The following is a 16,870-nucleotide window of genomic DNA, read 5'->3' on the forward strand; positions in this document are numbered from 1 at the left end:
AAGAAATAAAAGAAGAAAACCCCAAGTAATTAACATTGGCAGGAAAATTCTTGTTTCATTTGGATTCCAGAAGTCCCCTCCGCAGCTGCTGTGTTACAGCAGTTTGAGCATGACAAGGGCCATTAGCAAAAAAAACCCAACAAAAACAACACAAAAACCAAAAAACAAAACCCTTTTTTCTGTTTGCCAAGAAATAAATCCCTTTTTTGTCGAAGCCAAACGTGTTCCAGGTCCAATGCTCAGCTGGTGCGAGTCAGTGCAGCTCCACTGAAGCCCAGGAGGTGCAGCAGGCTCCCTGCCCCGTTCCTGGGGGAACGTCAGTGAATTCCAGCCTCATGCAAAACAAACTCCATTAGAAAAACTCAGAGAGTCCCAGAAAATAACCCATAGGAGAAAAGCTTTTAAGCCACGGCTTCGTTCCACCCCCTCCAACAGCAAACAGTTGGGTTGGACATTCAGGATGTTGGTTTTTATAATTAAAATGAATGGGGAGCCCTGGTGCCAAATTCCACCCCGGGGAAAGGTTTCCTGGGCGGGGGAGGCTCCCGGGCACCCTCGGCCTGTTCCGACAAGAAACTCAGGCCGGGCACAGCCCCTGCAGCTGCTGCTCCTCCTGCCTGTGCGGGGCTGGAGGTGTCCCGGTGCCAGGGAGGGCTGGCATCCGTCACCCTGCCCGGTTTGGGCGCTGCTCCCTGGGGCTGTGGGATAAATAAAATCCCATCAATCACGCTGGGGGCTGGCTGAGGGGGCAGCGTGGCTGACCCTTCCCACAAACAGCTCCTGATCCCATCTCCCGGATCCCAGCAGTCCCTATCGCTGTTCCCCTCTGTGCCCCGGCTGATAATCGCGGAATTGCAGCTCCTCATCAAGCCCAAGGTCAAAAAACAGCCGGGAAACCAAAGCAGAATGACAAAGGGCTGGGCCAGGGCCCTCCCGCAGCTCTCTGGGTGACTCCCGAGGGTGGGAGGGATGTGTTCCCCCTCCATCCCGTCTCTCCGGAGCATTAACAGCAGGGAAGGGTTGGGAAAGTCTTCCCAGGGCAGCTCCGGGCACTCAGAGCCACCAGCATCCCCCCTGCCCACGGTAAAAGTGGGAATAATTCCTAAATAAGTAAGAGGACAAAAGGTGAAGCCTCTTCTTGTTCCTCGTCTGACACAGCGGAACCAGGAAAACACCAAGTCCCTCAAGAGTTTTTTAAAAATAAAAAGATAAAGTTTTCTGGCCAAACCCCTCAGTTTTCTGGCCAAACTCGCAGGGGGCTCAGGGCACTGGGAGCTGATGGGCATGAACGTGCAAAGTGCTGGAGAGCAGAGGTAGGACACAGAGAGCTCCCAGGGCACGGGAATCCCGCGGCTCCATCGCTCCAGGCGCTGGGAATTCCCTGTGCTGGGAAGTGGTTTTGCTTCAGCAGCTGCACCTTCACCGTGCCCCTCAAACGCTGGGGGTGGGAGCGGCCCCACCCAACCTGCAGGGACAAAAATAAAGGGTTTAGGCCAGACGTGGTCCTAAAAACGGGGCTGAAATCCCAGTTCCTTGGGTTTTGTCTTTTGAGACTCCTGGGCGTCCTGCTGTCCATATTCCCATTGTCCCCTTGCACCCAGAGCCTCAAGAAAAGGAGGAAAATCACAGGGGGTGTTCAGCAGTGGTTTTGCAGAGATCTTCATTCAGAAAGAGAAAGCATTGACTTCCCCAGGGCAGCGAGCAGCAGTCAGTGCGGGACAGCCCAGGGAGAAGGCTGGAGAGAGGGTGAATAAATGACAGAAAAATTCAGGGCTAAAACTCCAAAAAAGAGAAATTCTGCTGCTGATGCAAACGTGGGGCAGTAAAAACCCCACGTGAACCCCCCCAGGAGTGAGCGTGGCTGTGTGTGAGCCCGCCCTGACCCTGCAGCACCTTCCTGGAGGGAGCAGCAGCTCTGGGGGCTCTCACTCACCGCTCGATGATGCTGTTGTTGAACTGGAGATCGCAGGTGACCGACCTCATCTGCTCCAGCAGCTCCTGCATCCTGCAGGGACAAAGACTCCCCTAATTCCTGCATCCCAGAGATACAGCCAACCCTAATTCCTGCATCCTTTATGGGCACAGCCAACCCCAATTCCTGCATCCTGCAGGGACACAGGATTCCTCTAATTCCTGCAGGGACACAGCCAGCTCTAATTCCTGCATCCTGCAGGGACACAGGATTCCCCTAATTCCTGCATGGACACAGCCAGCCCTAATTCCTGCATCCTGCAGGGACACAGGATTCCCCTAATTCCTGCAGGGACACAGCCAGCCCTAATTCCTGCATCCTTTATGGACACAGCCAACCCTAATTCCTGCATCCTGCAGGGACACAGCCAGCCCTAATTCCTGCATCCTGCAGGGACACAGGATTCCCCTAATTCCTGCATGGACACAGCCAGCCCTAATTCCTGCATCCTGCAGGGACACAGGATTCCCCTAATTCCTGCAGGGACACAGGATTCCCCTAATTCCTGCAGGGACACAGCCAGCCCTAATTCCTGCATCCTTTATGGACACAGCCAACCCTAATTCCTGCATCCTGCAGGGACACAGCCAGCCCAAATTCCTGCATCCTGCAGGGACACAGGATTCCCCTAATTCCTGCATGGACACAGCCAGCCCTAATTCCTGCATCCTTTATGGGCACAGCCAACCCCAATTCCTGCATCCTGCAGGGACACAGGATTCCCCTAATTCCTGCATGGACACAGCCAGCCCTAATTCCTGCATCCTGCAGGGACACAGGATTCCCCTAATTCCTGCAGGGACACAGCCAGCCCTAATTCCTGCATCCTGCAGGGACCCAGCCAGCCCTCACTCCTGCCCTGCTCAGTCCCTGCTTCCCACGGGAGCAGCTCCTGCTGAAGGGCTGGGATGTCCCCCAGGGGATCACACCCAGCAGGGTCACAGTTTCCCAGCCCTGCAGCCACAGAACCCTCACCCTGTTCCCGAGGAGGAGCAGAGGGAGGTTCTGGGCTGGGCTGTCCCCGGATCCCAGTCCCAGGGACTCACCTCAGAGCCATCTCCTGGCGTGCCTGGCCCAGTGGAACGGGGGAAGGAGCGGGAGGAGCCGGAGCCAAATTCCATCTCTCCGTCTGGAGAAGCCTGTCCAGAGCCTGTGGAGGGAAGTCCTGGCAGTGCCCACACCAGGGGTGTCTGTGGGGCTCACCCTGGGGCCAAACACCCAGCGCCAACCGCCCAGCTCTGCCCCAGGACAAAATAAAACAACCCAAGAACCAGCACGTCCTCCAGGAGGTTGTGGCCCAGCTCAGCAGCTCCAGGTGAAGCAGCATTTTCCTCCTGCTGTAATTCCCATTTATCGGGCACAGGGAGCACAGGTGAGGGTTGGCACCATGGAAACCCCCGGTGGGACCAGCAGGGGCTGGGAATGGGAGAAGGACGGGGAAAAAACTGGGAAAAAAACCAACTGGGATAGGGCAAGGAGGAGGCAGGGAGAGCACAGGGACAGGGCACACAATCCTTGGGACCCGCTGTGCCTTTGCCAAAGGTTTCCCCACTCCCTGCTCACACAGCGGCACAAAACAACACCTCCAGCTTGGATCAGCCATAAAAACCCCAGAGCAAGGGGTGTAAAAACCCTCCCGGAGCCCGGAGAGGGGGGCAGGAGCATCCCCAGGGAGCAGGAGGAGGCCGTGCAGCCCCCGGACACCTACGCCCTGCAGGCAGTCCTGGCACTCCATCATCTCCACGCTGCAGGTGCTGATGCGGTTGCTGAGCCTCTTCAGGTGCTTCTTGATCTCACAAACTTTCCTGGAAGGGAGAAAATGACGACAAAACTCCCGTCATCGGCACCGCTGGTTTCTTTCCTGCGTCCTAATTGCACGCTGCTTTCTGCAGGGCTGGCTGCGTTATAAAATCCTGAAGGGAAGAAACGAGTCGCAGCTCCAGCAGCCACTAAAGGCCACGTTATCCAAACAGCTCTAAGAGCTAATTAATTAGGGAAAGTTGCTTGTAAATGAGGCAGCTCAGGCCCATCACTTCGCCCAGCACGGGCTGGGCCTCTTGCCCCTTGAGCATTTACCCAAAAACAGGCTCCTCACACCAAACAGGCACAGCAGGAGTTGTATAAAAAAAATTAAAATGTTTGGTTTGGCTTTAAAAAAACCAAAAAACAAAGGAAAGAATATTTCAGGTGAATGATCCACCTCAAGTCCCCAGAAAAACAACCAACAAAACCCCGGCAGGAAACAGAACGGGACAATTAAAACTGAGGTAACAAGAAATTAAAAATACCCAGCTGTGACTCATGGTGCACAGGAAAACAGGTACAAAAATACCCCAGGGAAACATGGAGAAGGTTTTTTTCCCTCCCTGTGAGCAGAGGTAAAACCTGCTCTAGTGCAGACAGGCCTCCTGCACTGCAGGGATTGTGTGGGGCTCCACATCCAAGAGGGGAATCCCGATCCAAGACAAAATTCCCGCTGACACTGAGGGAGATTTCATGGCCTGTGGTGGGACAGGGTGATGAGGGACACAGTTCTTGTTCTCAGAGTGGAACCTGCCTTTGGGTGAGGGTTGGCAGCATGGAAACCCCTGGTGGGACCAGCCGGGGCTGGGAGTGGGAGAAGGATGGGAAAAAAATGGGGAAAAAACTGGGAAAAAAAGGCAAAGAGGAGGCAGGGAGAGCACGGGGACAGGGCACACCCTGCCCTCAACTCCTGGAGAAATTCTGAGCATCTGAATCAAACTTAAAAATCCCCTCCACTTGTAAATCCAGCGCAGGGCTGCTCCCCAGCAGAAACACAAAATGGGTTTAATTGCAAGGTACTCCAGAAACTCCTCCTCCCTCCACCCACACCGGCAGCCCAGGGGAGGTTGCTCCTCTGCAAAAGCAACCTTGCCATGAAAATCCGATTTTTGCGACATCCTCTCCCCACCTGCCTCCCCCTCGCTGCCGCCACAGGCAGCGGGCTGCTCTCGGTCACCGCGGGGTAATTTGCTCTTTGCATTATTCCCCGAGCACCCGTTTAACAGCAAATCATTCCCGCTAAGTCGATCTCTCTGTCTCAGTGGCAATTCTGTCCCCATAAAAGTAACCTCTCCCTCCAGGGCCAGAGCAAGGAAACTGCTGCTCCAACTCCAGCTGCGAGTTTTGGGGCTTTTTTAAAATCTTCACTTAAAATAGCAGGGCAGAAGAAGTGTGGCATCGCTCCTGGGCGAGGTCTCTGCAGTCCCTGAGCGTTTCCCAAAATCCCCATTTCCATCTCCACGCTCCATCCATAGCACGGAGCACTTGGAAGCCCTGACCCTTGGTGGGTTATTATCCCAAAATGCCCCGTCCCAAAATCCCAGGGGAGGGCTGGTACCTCATCCTGCTGCTGTGCAGGGCCAGAGCCTCCTGGTACTGCTGGACACAATCGTTCTGGAAAATGGACAGAACCTTCCTGGCCAGGCTCCCCAAATTCAGCCTAAACACGGGAATAACAGAGAGAACACCATCATTTCCCTAAACGTGTGAAAAGGAACGTCACAGGAGGCCTAAAGCTGCCTCCTGAGTGGAGGAAGAGGGGCTGGGTGCTCTGAAATGAATCACAGAGAAAACAAACCCCGACTGGGATGGAGAGGGAGGTTTGGGGGGATGCAATCCCCCCGGGCACTGCTGAGAAGTCTCTGCCTCGTAATTCAAGGCAAATTTTAGTGACTGAGCATTCAGTGAGACAAAGGAGTCTCTGAAATTCCACCCTCCCCGCTGCACGCTGAAGTGGGGATTTTATTTCTTGCCTGTGATAAAAATTCCCCCGGTTCCGGTGGAAACTGAAAGGAGGATTCTTAAAGGGACAAAACCCATCAGGCACTTCCCTGCCACTGCAAGTTAAGCAGAGAGGGACGCGGGGACGTTCCTAAATCAGCATCTCAGGAAACAAACGGCTTCAGACCAAGCCCTGTGTGAGCAACAGCCTGGAATGAGCTTACCCCCTCATCCAGCACAGGGATGGTGGGCCTGACACATTTTCGCCTGCTAGCAGCTGCTAACGTTTTCCCAAGGAAAAATTTCTCAGAAAAGCTTTTTCTCGAAACAATTTTGCAAAACAACTCTCCTTTCTCAAAAGAATCTTTCTCCAGGTGATGTTTTGCTGTTTCTCTGGTTTAACCAATGGCATCAGAGAGGTGTCGTTCCTATTCCCCAACCATGTTCAGTCTGTATGGGAACACCTTACAAAAGGCAGTAAGAATTAGACAAAAAAGCCTTTTTTCTGTGCTCTTGGCCTTCTGAAATATTTGGAGTCTTTCGTGTCCCACAGCGACACAGGGATGTGGCCCAAAATCTTCTCCCTGTCCCCACACCTGCAGAACTTCTCCCACAGCTTCACCCGAAAGAGTTCAGGGCTTGAAACCCTCACTGAGAGAGCTCCTGCGAGGAGGAACCAGCGCGGGAACCACCTCCAGCTGAAGATTTGGGATCCATCAGAACCCCGACCACCCGCCTGGCCCCGGCCGGGGCAGCTCCTGGGGAGGGCACAGGGGTGGGACTCACTTGTCCAGCTTGTGGATTTGCTCCTCGTTGTAGCCCAGCCCTGGGGAGGGAAGACACGGTCACCCGCACGCATTTCCTGCTCCCAGCCCAATAAATGAGATTTCACAACACACGGAGGCTGCTGGAGGGGATTCTCCTGCCTCAGCCCCCGGGGCCACTGTCAGGACACAGAAACAGAAACTCTGCAAGGTCCCTTCCAGCCCAAACCCTTCCATGAAATAACTCCCAATCCCAGCAAACCGAAATAATCTATTTTCCACTTTTCCAAACCAAAGCAATCCGTTTTCCTGCTGGGACAGAGCAGGGACGGCCCTGCCCGGTGCCCCAGCACTCACTCAGACACGTCCTGGCCTTCTTGAACTGCCTGTAGATCACCTGCATCTTCTCCAGGCAGCACTCCATCTGCTGGATGCTGCAGGGGACAGGGAGGGAAGGGTGAAATCATCATTTTGGAGTGGAATTATCGCTTCGGGATGTGGAATGTGACCCTGCTGGGAGGGGGGGGGAGCACTGCTGCCCGTGTCTGCGCTCATCAATACACTTTTACATTATACACATAGTATGTTATGATGCACATATATTACGTGTTCATAAATATACTTCTAATGGACTCCACCACATCTCTAATTGATGTGCAGTTAATCTGACTTTTTGTTTTTTTTAAGAGAGATTTCTATTTGATTTTATGATGTAACTATTTCCGCTGACCAAAGTAATTCTGGCATATTGTACTGGACATTTATATATTAAAAAGAAAAGAAAAGTGACTTGATAAGTCGTACTGAAATATACCTTTTCCCCCTGAAAATATAATTTTCATATATATATTTTCATAATATATATTTTCCCCTGATAATATCCCTCTGAAAAACAAGATTGTTAGTGTGCTGCCCTGAAGAGCTGTGCAGAGGTTTCAATGAATAATAGTATAATAATACTAATATTACACTATTATTTATTATTATTTAATTTTATAAATATATAAAATATAAATATATATTACAACACATTATAATATTTATTATCAATAATATTAATTATATAATGTTTATTATATATTTAATATTATACATATACAATACTTCTATATATTTCTATATCTAATATTTCTATATTTATTATATATCTTTTATTTTACACTATTTATTTATATATTATTGTTGCACTATTAATTATTACTATTAACTGATAATATTAAGTGACTAACTTAAACAGACAAAAATAACGATGCTATAATGAACAGGACAAGTCTGACTTTTATTCAGATAAACAGGTGAGTCCTGTTGTGTGACAGAATGTGTAGGAAGCACTCCTTTGGAGACCAGATATAACACGCTTGGCAGGGCCGAGGAGATTAAAATAAGAGAGAAATAAACACAAAGAGAGCCCAGAAATACAAGTGAGGAGAGCCAGGGGGGAAAGGATGTCCCGTCACCCCAGGGGCTGTGCCTGGCAGCGGAACTGCTCCCTCCAGCTGATGGATATCAGCTTATTCCCGACATTTTCCTAATTCCCGATTATCCCTTGGGAGCTCCAGATCACACCAGCCACAGCCCGGAGCCTGCAGAGCTCACTGACAGCCCAGGGGCACCAGGGGCTCCACCACAAACCTTTTGTCTTCGTGCACTTGCTGCCTGTCCTTCAGCAGCTCGGCCAAAATCCCATCCAGGGCCCCCTGGAAGTCAAAGATGCTGCGGGAGCACTGGGAGAGCTCCTCGTCCACCTGCAGAGGAGGGGGACACGTTGGGACCAGCTGCTCCCAGAGCCGTGGGGGCTCCTGGGCTGGGGATGCTCCTCACCCTCTGCAGCCTGGTCCTCACCACATCCACCCCAGCCGGGCCCCGGCTGCCTGCAGGGACGGCCTCGCACCTGGGGGAGACAGAAAATGGATATTCCTCAAGGAGGAAAGGATCCAGAGGCAGCTGCCACCGGGGGAAAGGAATCCACCTCGTGCTGGGGTCCTGGGCGGGCTGCAAAGGGATTTCCTTGGGCAGCAACTCCAATTTTAGAGTGCAAAGAGATTTCCTTGGGCAGCAACTCTGATTTGAGAGTGCAAAGAGATTTCCTTGGGCAGCAACTCTGATTTGAGAGTGCAAAGAGATTTCCTTGGGCAGCAACTCCGATTGCAGAGTGCAAAGAGATTTCCTTGGGCAGCAACTCCAATTTTAGAGTGCAAAGAGATTTCCTCGGGCAGCAACTCTGACTTCGGAGCGCCAGATCTGAGCCACGAGATGCAAAGTGCTGATCTGGTAAAAAACCTCGCCCCGTTGTGTCCAATTTGTTCCCAAATTGTTGGTTTGACAGCCACTGGCCTCAGGCCAGCTGGGATGGTGCCTGTGTCCCTGCAGCTGGCACGGGAGCTGCCAGGGCTGAGCGTGGCACACTGGCTCAGTCAGCAGAAATATTCCTGATGCTGAGTGTTGGAGGGGCTGGGAGAGCCAGAGCATCCAGCTGCAGCCTTGCTGCTCTTGGCACCCCAGCCCTGACTGCTGCACTCAATGGGAACCATGTGTCCCTATTTTATTATTATTATTTTTTTTTCCAGATGAAATGGAAATTAAGAGACTCTGCTAAATGGCAAAGAATGAAAGAACGGCAACCCAGAGGCAAAGAATTTTCCACGACAGCAACAACAACAACAAAAAAGCAGAAGAAAAGCAAAATATCCATGGGTTGCTTGAGATAAAAAGGGTTCAGCTGGGTGGGAAGGGAGGGTGTGGGGAAGGGGAAGCTTGAGGGCAGCCCAGGGTCTCTCCATAACGCAGTGGAGACTCCTGGAAGGAGATGTAAAAAAACCTCCTGCCTTCCAGATATCAGTTTATTCCTGGCGTTTTCCTTATCCCTGATTATCCGGGCACCTTTGAGAGCCCCCTGTGTGATCAGGCACAGCGCAGAGCCTGCGGAGCTCACTTACAGCACGTGTGTTTTCCCCTCGGTGAGCTGCAGGCAGGCGAGCACCGAGTGAGCCCCTCTCCTCTGCTCCAAAATCCTGCAGCACTCCGTCCTCAGGTTCCCTCTGCGAAAAGAGAAAAGAGCCCCTCCGACAGGTGCTCCCTGCACTCCCAGACCCATCCCGGGGCCAGCGGCGTGAGGATGGAGCTGGATGGGCCCAAAATTGGCTCTGGCTGCTGGTTTTAGGGTCTCTCGCCCTCTGCTCACTGCCCTGCCCCAGAAGGAGTGGGTGGGGCAGGGAAATCCGTCATGGAATGGTTTGGGTTGGAAGGGACCTTAATAAAGCTCATCTCATTTCAACCCCCTGCCCTGGGCAGGAACACTTCCAATAGATGCACACAGTGATGGTAATGATAATGATAATGTTAATGATAATAATAAGAATAATAATAAATAATTCTGCTCTTTTCCTCAGCCTCTCCTAAGCTGAAAGTGACCCAAAAGGAACAAAGGAGGCCAGGAGCATCCTCACAACACCGAGGAGTTTTCCCTCCAGCTGCAGCCCCGTAGGGACACCCTGCCCCTCCTTGCCCCACTCCCTCCAAATCCCCCAGAAACAAACCCCACCATCCCACAGAGGCTGGAAAACCCTTCCCTGATCCCCCAAACCCCCCAGGTGCTGGCAGGGCCGTGTCCCCCCGTGCCCCAGCAGTGTCCCTGTCACTCACATCACCCAGTGCAGTCCCCTGGCCAGCAGCTCCCGGCCCCGGCGCAGCGCCCGCCCCACGCGCAGCGTCTGGTGAGCGGCACCCACGGCACTCTGCGGGGCAAAGGGCACTGCCAGGGCTGTGCCGGGCACGGGGCACGGCCAGCCTGGCCCCCGGCACTCACACCCACCTTGGCTGCGCTGCAGTCGGCCACCACGTCCACCCTGGGCACGAATTTTGGGAACTCCAGTGCCGCTGGAAAGACAGGCAGGGTCGGGGAGGGGGTTTGTCCTTCCCCAGCTGGTGGCTGTGGGGCAGCTGCCACCCCACCAAATAAACCCTGTGGGCACTCAGGATTTCAGCCTCAGTGGAGCCCTCCGAGGTATTTTGGGAGTGTGGGTGAAGGCAGGAATTCCCTGCAAAGCCCAGGGTGGAGCACGGCTGTGGAGCAGCAGCACACAGCAGGGGAAAAGTGACCCTGAAATCCCCTAATCCTGGGGGAGCTGGCACTGGGAACTGGTGTGAGGATTGGGAATTGGCACTGGGAACCAGTACTCCTGCTGCTGGAACTGGGGTCACCACTGGGAATGGGGACTGGCACAACCTGGCAGTGGGGAAAGCCACCAGTCTGGCGGACTGGGAACCCCCCTGGGAACTGGGATCCAGGTCAAACACTCCCCAGGCACCAAGATCTGGGATTGTGCAGGAAATGGGCCCATCACCCAGCTGGGAAATGGGAAATCTCTCGGGATAATAACTGGAACAAATCCCTCCTCTCCTGCTGTGACCCATCTCCAGCCAGCCACACTCACGGTCTCTGTACCGGACTCCCACCACGTCCTCGGGCTGCTCTGAGGTGCTCAGCAGAGTCAGGGGGCTGCTCTCTGTGGTTTTGCAGAAATTACGAGCTTGCAGGTTGGGATCCATCTCATACAGGTGTCCTTCAAAGAAATATTCTTGATGGTGAGGGGCTATATTTGTCTGCTTGAAGACGGCATCTAAAAACTTGGTGGTACTGAAACGGAGAGAGAAGTGAAAGGATGGGGATAAGCAGTGAGGTGAGCACACAGATTTCCATCCCTTTAGCAGCCTGCTGCCCTCAAAATACCAAAATGTTGATATTTTCTCTTAGCAAAAATATCAGGCAAGGTCTGGACGCCTCCCTGGGGCTCTCTGTGTGCCCACGGCTCCCTCAGTGCACTCCCAGCAAAGGCTGATTTGAGCCTGGTGTGTTCTAACCTGGCCTGGGAGCAGTGCAGAGGGAAAGGTGCTGCCCCCAGGTTCCCCCTGTTAAAGTGAGGGGCCGAGGCCCCTGAGCTCCGGTCCCAAATTTTCCTCCAGCACAGCCTTACGTGTTGTAGGAGTGGATGTAGATGCGGTGGGAGGACGCCTGCTGCAGGGAGAACACGTCCACCACCATCCTGTGCAAAATGTCGTTGGTGCCTGCAAAAAACTGGTCGAAGCCCCAGCATTTCTCCTGGTCCACCTCCAGGATATTGGCCAAGATGGGGATCAGCTGGTCCTTCAGCCCCCTGCGGCAGCAAGGGAAGAAGAGAGAAGAAGAATGGGCTGGTGTGACCCCGAGACACGAACGCCGCGCTGCCCTGCTGTGGCAATGTGTCTGGGGAACAGCCCAGTCTGATGCACCAGCCAGACTGGCCGTGAGAAATCTTATCAAACCACCTGCAGTTCTGTTGTTAGAGCTCTCAGGAATTCATCAAGGTCACCGAGAAAACAACAGGATCAAAAATAAGAAGAGAGCCTGAGAAACTGTCTGCAAAAAATGTAAACCCTGGACAGGGGAAGCACAAATGGGGATGGACATTGACCAGTTGGATGTCCTGAAGGAAGGAGCAGCTCGGCCAACCCAGAGATGCCCAGGTGGACAGCAGAGCCAGAATCTGCCACGGGATGTGAACAACAAACGGCTTCTGTTGGAATCATATTGGTTCTGTTACTCAGTGCCCCATTTCCCCCGCGCCCCCTTTTCCTGTCTGGAAAGCAAAGATCTGCTCTGAGAGCTGTGACACCTGGAGATGGAGAGTTTCCCTGCCTTGCCAACCCCCCCAGTGCTGTGTGAGGACACTGCAGCCCCAGCAAGGCACGCTCACGCCGAGAGGCGGCAGGTGATGGGCAGCTCGTAGCTCCACTCGATGGTCCCGTTCTCCTGCCTCTGGATCCCTGCAATGGCCCCAGGAGGCTTCTCCGTGGTGATTTTGTACCTGTGGGGAGGGAATTGTTCGCTGCTGACTCGAGCCAAGCGAGCTCTGTGTCGGGGCAGAGCGTGGATGTGCTGGGAAAGAAATGATTCATTGAGGGGAAAATGAGGTGCCCAGAGGGAAAATCCTGCGAGGAGCAGTCAAACCCTTCCAAGTGAGCACTAACCCTGCCTCCCCTTCCAGCTGTTTAGCCAGGAGGTCATGGGAATGCGTTTTAGAGAATCCTACAGTTATCTGGGTTGGAAAGGACCTTAAAGGTCATCTGGTTCCAAGCCCCTGCTATGGGGCAGGGATGTCACCCATGCTCAGTGCCCCATCCAGGCATCCCATTTGGAGGGAGAACACAGCAAATGGGACCTTGATGCTGTTTTACACCACAACGACACAAACTCTGAGCTTCAGCAGGCTGAAAATGACTCCTCTATTTTTGGGATGTGTCTCTTTTTTATACTACTCTACACAGACCAATTCGATTGGTGAAAACAAAGGCAAAACCTCTGCAATCACGTTGGTCAGAGCAGAGGGACATCAGGAAGAAACCCCTCCTAGGAAAAGGAATGAATAACAAAGGTACAGTTACAAAAACATCTCTCCTGTTTACAGAAAATTCCCTGGGAAAAGAATTTCACAAAACCAAAACACCTCAGGCAGGGAACCAGGGCTACAGGACCTGGATTCTGCCCCGCACTGCACACACAGACCCCTTGTCAGGGCTTTGGGGCCATTAGGGGTTAAACCAGCAGTGAGCCATCACAGCCCCAGCTCCCCACGGGACCTACATGATCTCCTTGTTCCTGCGGGGTCCCCCGAAGGGCAGGAAGGGGAGGCTGCCGGTGGCAGCGTGGTAGAAGGTGACCCCGATGCTCCAGAGGTCCACGGTGACCCCGAACGCCTTCTGCTGCGGCTTGCGCAGCACGGCCCGCTCGTACACATCGGGGTGCTGGGGGAGGACAGAGACATGGGGGAAAATCAGCACCTGGAACAGAGCTCGGGGTTCTCCTCACCACAAACCAGCACCCAGAACACAGCTCGGGGTCCTCCCCAGAAATCATCACCTGGAACAGCTCTGGGTCCTCCCAAAAATCATCACCCAGAACACAGCTTGGGATCATCCCCAGAAATCATCACCTGGAACAGCTCTGGGTCGTCCCAAAAATCATCACCCAGAACACAGCTCGGGGTTCTCCTCACCAAAATCATCACCTGGAACAGCTCTGGGTCCTCCCAAAAATCATGACCCAGAACACAGCTCGGGATCGTCCCCAGAAATCATCACCTGGAACAGCTCTGGGTTCTCCCAAAAATCATCACCCAGAACACAGCTCGGGATCGTCCCCAGAAATCATCACCTGGAACAGCTCTGGGTTCTCCCAAAAATCATCACCCAGAACACAGCTCGGGGTTCTCCCCAAAACCATCCCCTGTAACGCTGCCACAACGCACTGAGCCCCTCCGCTCCCAAAAACACGGCTCGGGCTCCCCAAGTCCCGCCGGTGTCACACTGAGGGACAGGGACCAGCCTCCCCCGGGACTCACCAGGTACTCCTCCGTGCCGTAGACAGACACAAACTTCTCGTCATCCTCCAGCTCCCGGGCGGCCCCGAAATCCGTCAGTTTGTAGATGCTCTGCCCGTCCTCCCCCACCAGGCGCATGATGTTGCCGGGTTTGATGTCCCTGTGCACCACGCCGTTCTCACGGAGGTGGTTCATCCCTGCCACTGGCCACACCGGGGGGAGGCAGAATTTGTGCGTGTGGGGTGGAGCGCCGGGCTCCAGAGGGCTCGGGTTGGGTTTAGGAAGGAGAAAATAAGTTTTGATTTCTGATTTCCTGTCAAAGACTGGGACCGCCAGCATGAGTTTTGTGTGCTTGTATTAAAATTGATTTGGATAACCAAGACTAGCAACTAAAATTGATAAAGGAAAAAAAAAAACTTTTACCCAAGAGCTTTTTTGTTGTGTGTTTTTTTTTTTTCCTGATATGAAGTTGTCAGCTCACCTTCACGTATTTCATTAAAATACTTTTTTATTCTAATGGCGTGTTCTGGTTTTGCTAGTTATAGAAATCAATGCACAACCACTTTAAATTCCTGGAATAAAGAGGGGATAAATCCCACGGTGGTGGCACTTAGACGAGCACCACTGTGACTGGGGGGATGGAGAGGATGAGGGCGAGGCAGGGAATTTTCTGTTGCCACAGAAGAGCACAAAGCTGAAGCCCACCCTGCCCGGGGGTGCAGTTTCTGAGCCCTCACTCCGCTGCCCAGGGTGGTGCCTGCAGGCTCCACCTGCAGCAACGTGTCTGTGGAACAGCCCCGTCTGATGCACCAGCCAGACTGGCCGTGAGAAATCTTATCAAACCACCTGCAGTTCTGTCGTTAGAGCTCTCAGGAATTCATCAAGGTCACTGAGAAAACAACAGGATCAAAAATAGGAAGAGAGCCTGAAAAAATGTCTGCAAAAAAATGTAAACCCTGGACAGGGGAAGCACAAATGAGGATGGACATTGACCAGTTGGATGTCCTGAAGGATGTGTGCCTGCCTCAGGAAGGAGCAGCTCGGCCAACCCAGAGATGCCCAGGTGGACAGCAGAGCCAGAATCTGCCACGGGATGTGAACAACAAACGGCTTCTGTTGGAATCATATTGATTCATTTATTCAGCGCATTTTCCCCCCTGCCCCCAGCAGCACCGTGGGGTCCCCAGCTGGAGGGTCCCAGTCCATGGTGGTCCCTGACCCCCACACTCACAGAACCACAGAATGTGTAGGTTGGAAGAGACCTTGAAGATCATCAAGTCCAACCCAGCCCTGACACCTCGCCTAGACCATGGCACCGAGTGCCACATCCAGTCTCTTTTTAAACACATCCACTCACCCACACACTGCAGCACGATGAGGAACTCGGACTCAGCCAGCCCAAAGGCGTTGGCTGGGTCTTCCAGCACGTTCAGCAGGCTGCCACTGGAGCAATACTCCATCACCAGCACCTTCTGCTTGCTGCTGCCCTGCGGGGGGAGAGCCCAGGAGGGCTCAGCCAGCCCCGCGTCCCAGCAGCTGGCCTGTCCCCACGGGTCCCCTCCCTTGAGAGGAGCCCCAGGGTTTCCCACGGGGGGTTCCCACTCACTGTCTCCTCCACGGCGAATAATTTGACGATGTTTTTGTGGTTCAGCTTCCGCAGCATCTCGAACTCTCTCATCTGCACCTCCTGGGGCCGCAGGTAGCTGGCGTTGTTAAAGACCTTCACAGCGACCAGCTCCCCCGATTTCTGGGGGAAAGAAAACACGAGGCGATGTCACCCACGTGCAGAGCAGCTCCAGGAGCTCCGCCGCGGCTCCCACACCCCGCTCGGGATGCAAATGACGCCTCTGTAAAGGCGACAGCTCCGCTGCACAAACAAACCGCTGCTTTTCACCTCCCTGCTCTTCCTGTCCCTGCACCCACGCGCTGCGTGCCGCTGTGTTTATTGTCACCACAAACAGAAAGTTCCCGTCCGGAGCCGGGGCTGGCGGCTCCCCCAGGGATGGGGATGATGTTCCCGGCCCGCTCCCGCAGCCGCCGCTCCTGCGGTTTGCTCAATAAACTTCAAAGGCTGCTGAGGAGGAGGAGGAGAGCCCGCTCCGAGCCTGGCAAGTGTTTGCACGAAGTATGCAAATGGCCAGGGATGGGGGGTTTTCAAAACCTCTGGGCATTCCCCGGAAAGCAGCTCCTTCTTCCCCCTGCGCCGCTCGGGAACGCGCCCAGCAGGACCCGGCCGTGAGCACCCCAAAACCCGCCCTGGACCCGCGGAGCAGGGGAAGGAGCCCCACGGAAAATGAAAATAAACCCCAAAGCGGCGCCTGAGCTGCTCCCCAGGCAAGGATCCCCCGAGGAGGGCGAGCGGGGCGGGAGCCGTGGGGAGCACCGGGGCTCTGGGGGTTCCTGCGCCCCCCCGCTCACCTTGTTGCGAGCTTTGTAGACAGAGGCCGTGGCCCCCTGGCCCAGGAGGTCCTCGGTGCTCCACAGGTAGCTGGGGGTGCTCTGCATGTCCGGCGGGGAGCGCGGGGCTCACCCCGGGCGCCGCTGCCCGCCCAGCCCCAGCCTCACCCCCGGGCGCCCTCCGGGGAACGCCGCTGCCCCGGGCAGCTTCCCCGGCAGCACCGGGGCCGAGGCTGAGCATGGACCGAGCCCTGAGCGCTGCCAGAACCCGCCCGGGCCGGGACCTGCCGGGGCTGGCAGCAAAACCCTGCGAGATGCCAGGAGTGGGGAGAGAAGGAGCGAGAGGCGCCTCCCTCCCCGAGCCGGGAACTGAAACCCGCGGATTGCAAAACCCGCCCGGCGAGCGGGCCACGCTGCAGGAGGAAATGCCTCAGCTTCCTGCTCGAGAAAAAAACTTCCCAGCCCTGCAGCCAGCCCCGGGCACGCCGGGACGCCTCCGCTGGGCTGCCGTCGGCACCGCCGGGGGTTTGGGAAGCAGAACCGGAGCGGGATCCGTGCCCGGGGTCGGTGCCCAGCCCTGGTTGTCTGTGCCAGCACGGGGGCAGTGCTGGACCCCCGGCACGGACACAGCATCACCC

At 54.5% G+C, this 16,870-nt stretch overlaps 1 protein-coding gene across 2 annotated transcripts; it reads right to left on the reverse strand.

Moving 5' to 3' along the window:
* Positions 1-29: 29 nt before the first annotated feature.
* IKBKE (inhibitor of nuclear factor kappa B kinase subunit epsilon) lies at positions 30-16,636 on the reverse strand. 2 transcript variants are annotated; one of them, XM_066203847.1, is made up of 20 exons: positions 16,254-16,625; positions 15,442-15,582; positions 15,193-15,322; positions 13,857-14,038; positions 13,100-13,260; positions 12,213-12,323; positions 11,454-11,633; positions 10,914-11,116; positions 10,292-10,356; positions 10,123-10,214; positions 9,417-9,518; positions 8,302-8,371; positions 8,113-8,225; positions 6,838-6,914; positions 6,503-6,542; positions 5,334-5,435; positions 3,681-3,777; positions 3,019-3,122; positions 1,934-2,005; positions 30-1,465 (listed from the first exon to the last, which is right to left on the reverse strand). In XM_066203847.1, the coding sequence occupies exons 1-20, from the start codon at positions 16,338-16,340 to the stop codon at positions 1,432-1,434; spliced, it is 2,163 nt and encodes a 720-aa protein (XP_066059944.1). In that variant the 5' UTR covers positions 16,341-16,625; the 3' UTR covers positions 30-1,431. The 2 variants fall into 2 exon arrangements, with proteins under 2 accessions (XP_066059944.1, XP_066059945.1); XM_066203848.1 differs by lacking the exons at positions 30-1,465; positions 1,934-2,005; positions 3,019-3,122; positions 3,681-3,777; positions 5,334-5,435 and adding an exon at positions 5,444-6,180 and having other exon boundaries at positions 16,254-16,636.
* Positions 16,637-16,870: the final 234 nt, after the last annotated feature.

This window comes from Chamaea fasciata, unplaced genomic scaffold (assembly GCF_029207755.1).
Source record: "Chamaea fasciata isolate MVZ Bird 193981 ecotype frontalis unplaced genomic scaffold, bChaFas1.0.hap1 SCAF_25, whole genome shotgun sequence".
Taxonomy (NCBI): Eukaryota; Metazoa; Chordata; class Aves; order Passeriformes; family Sylviidae; genus Chamaea; species Chamaea fasciata.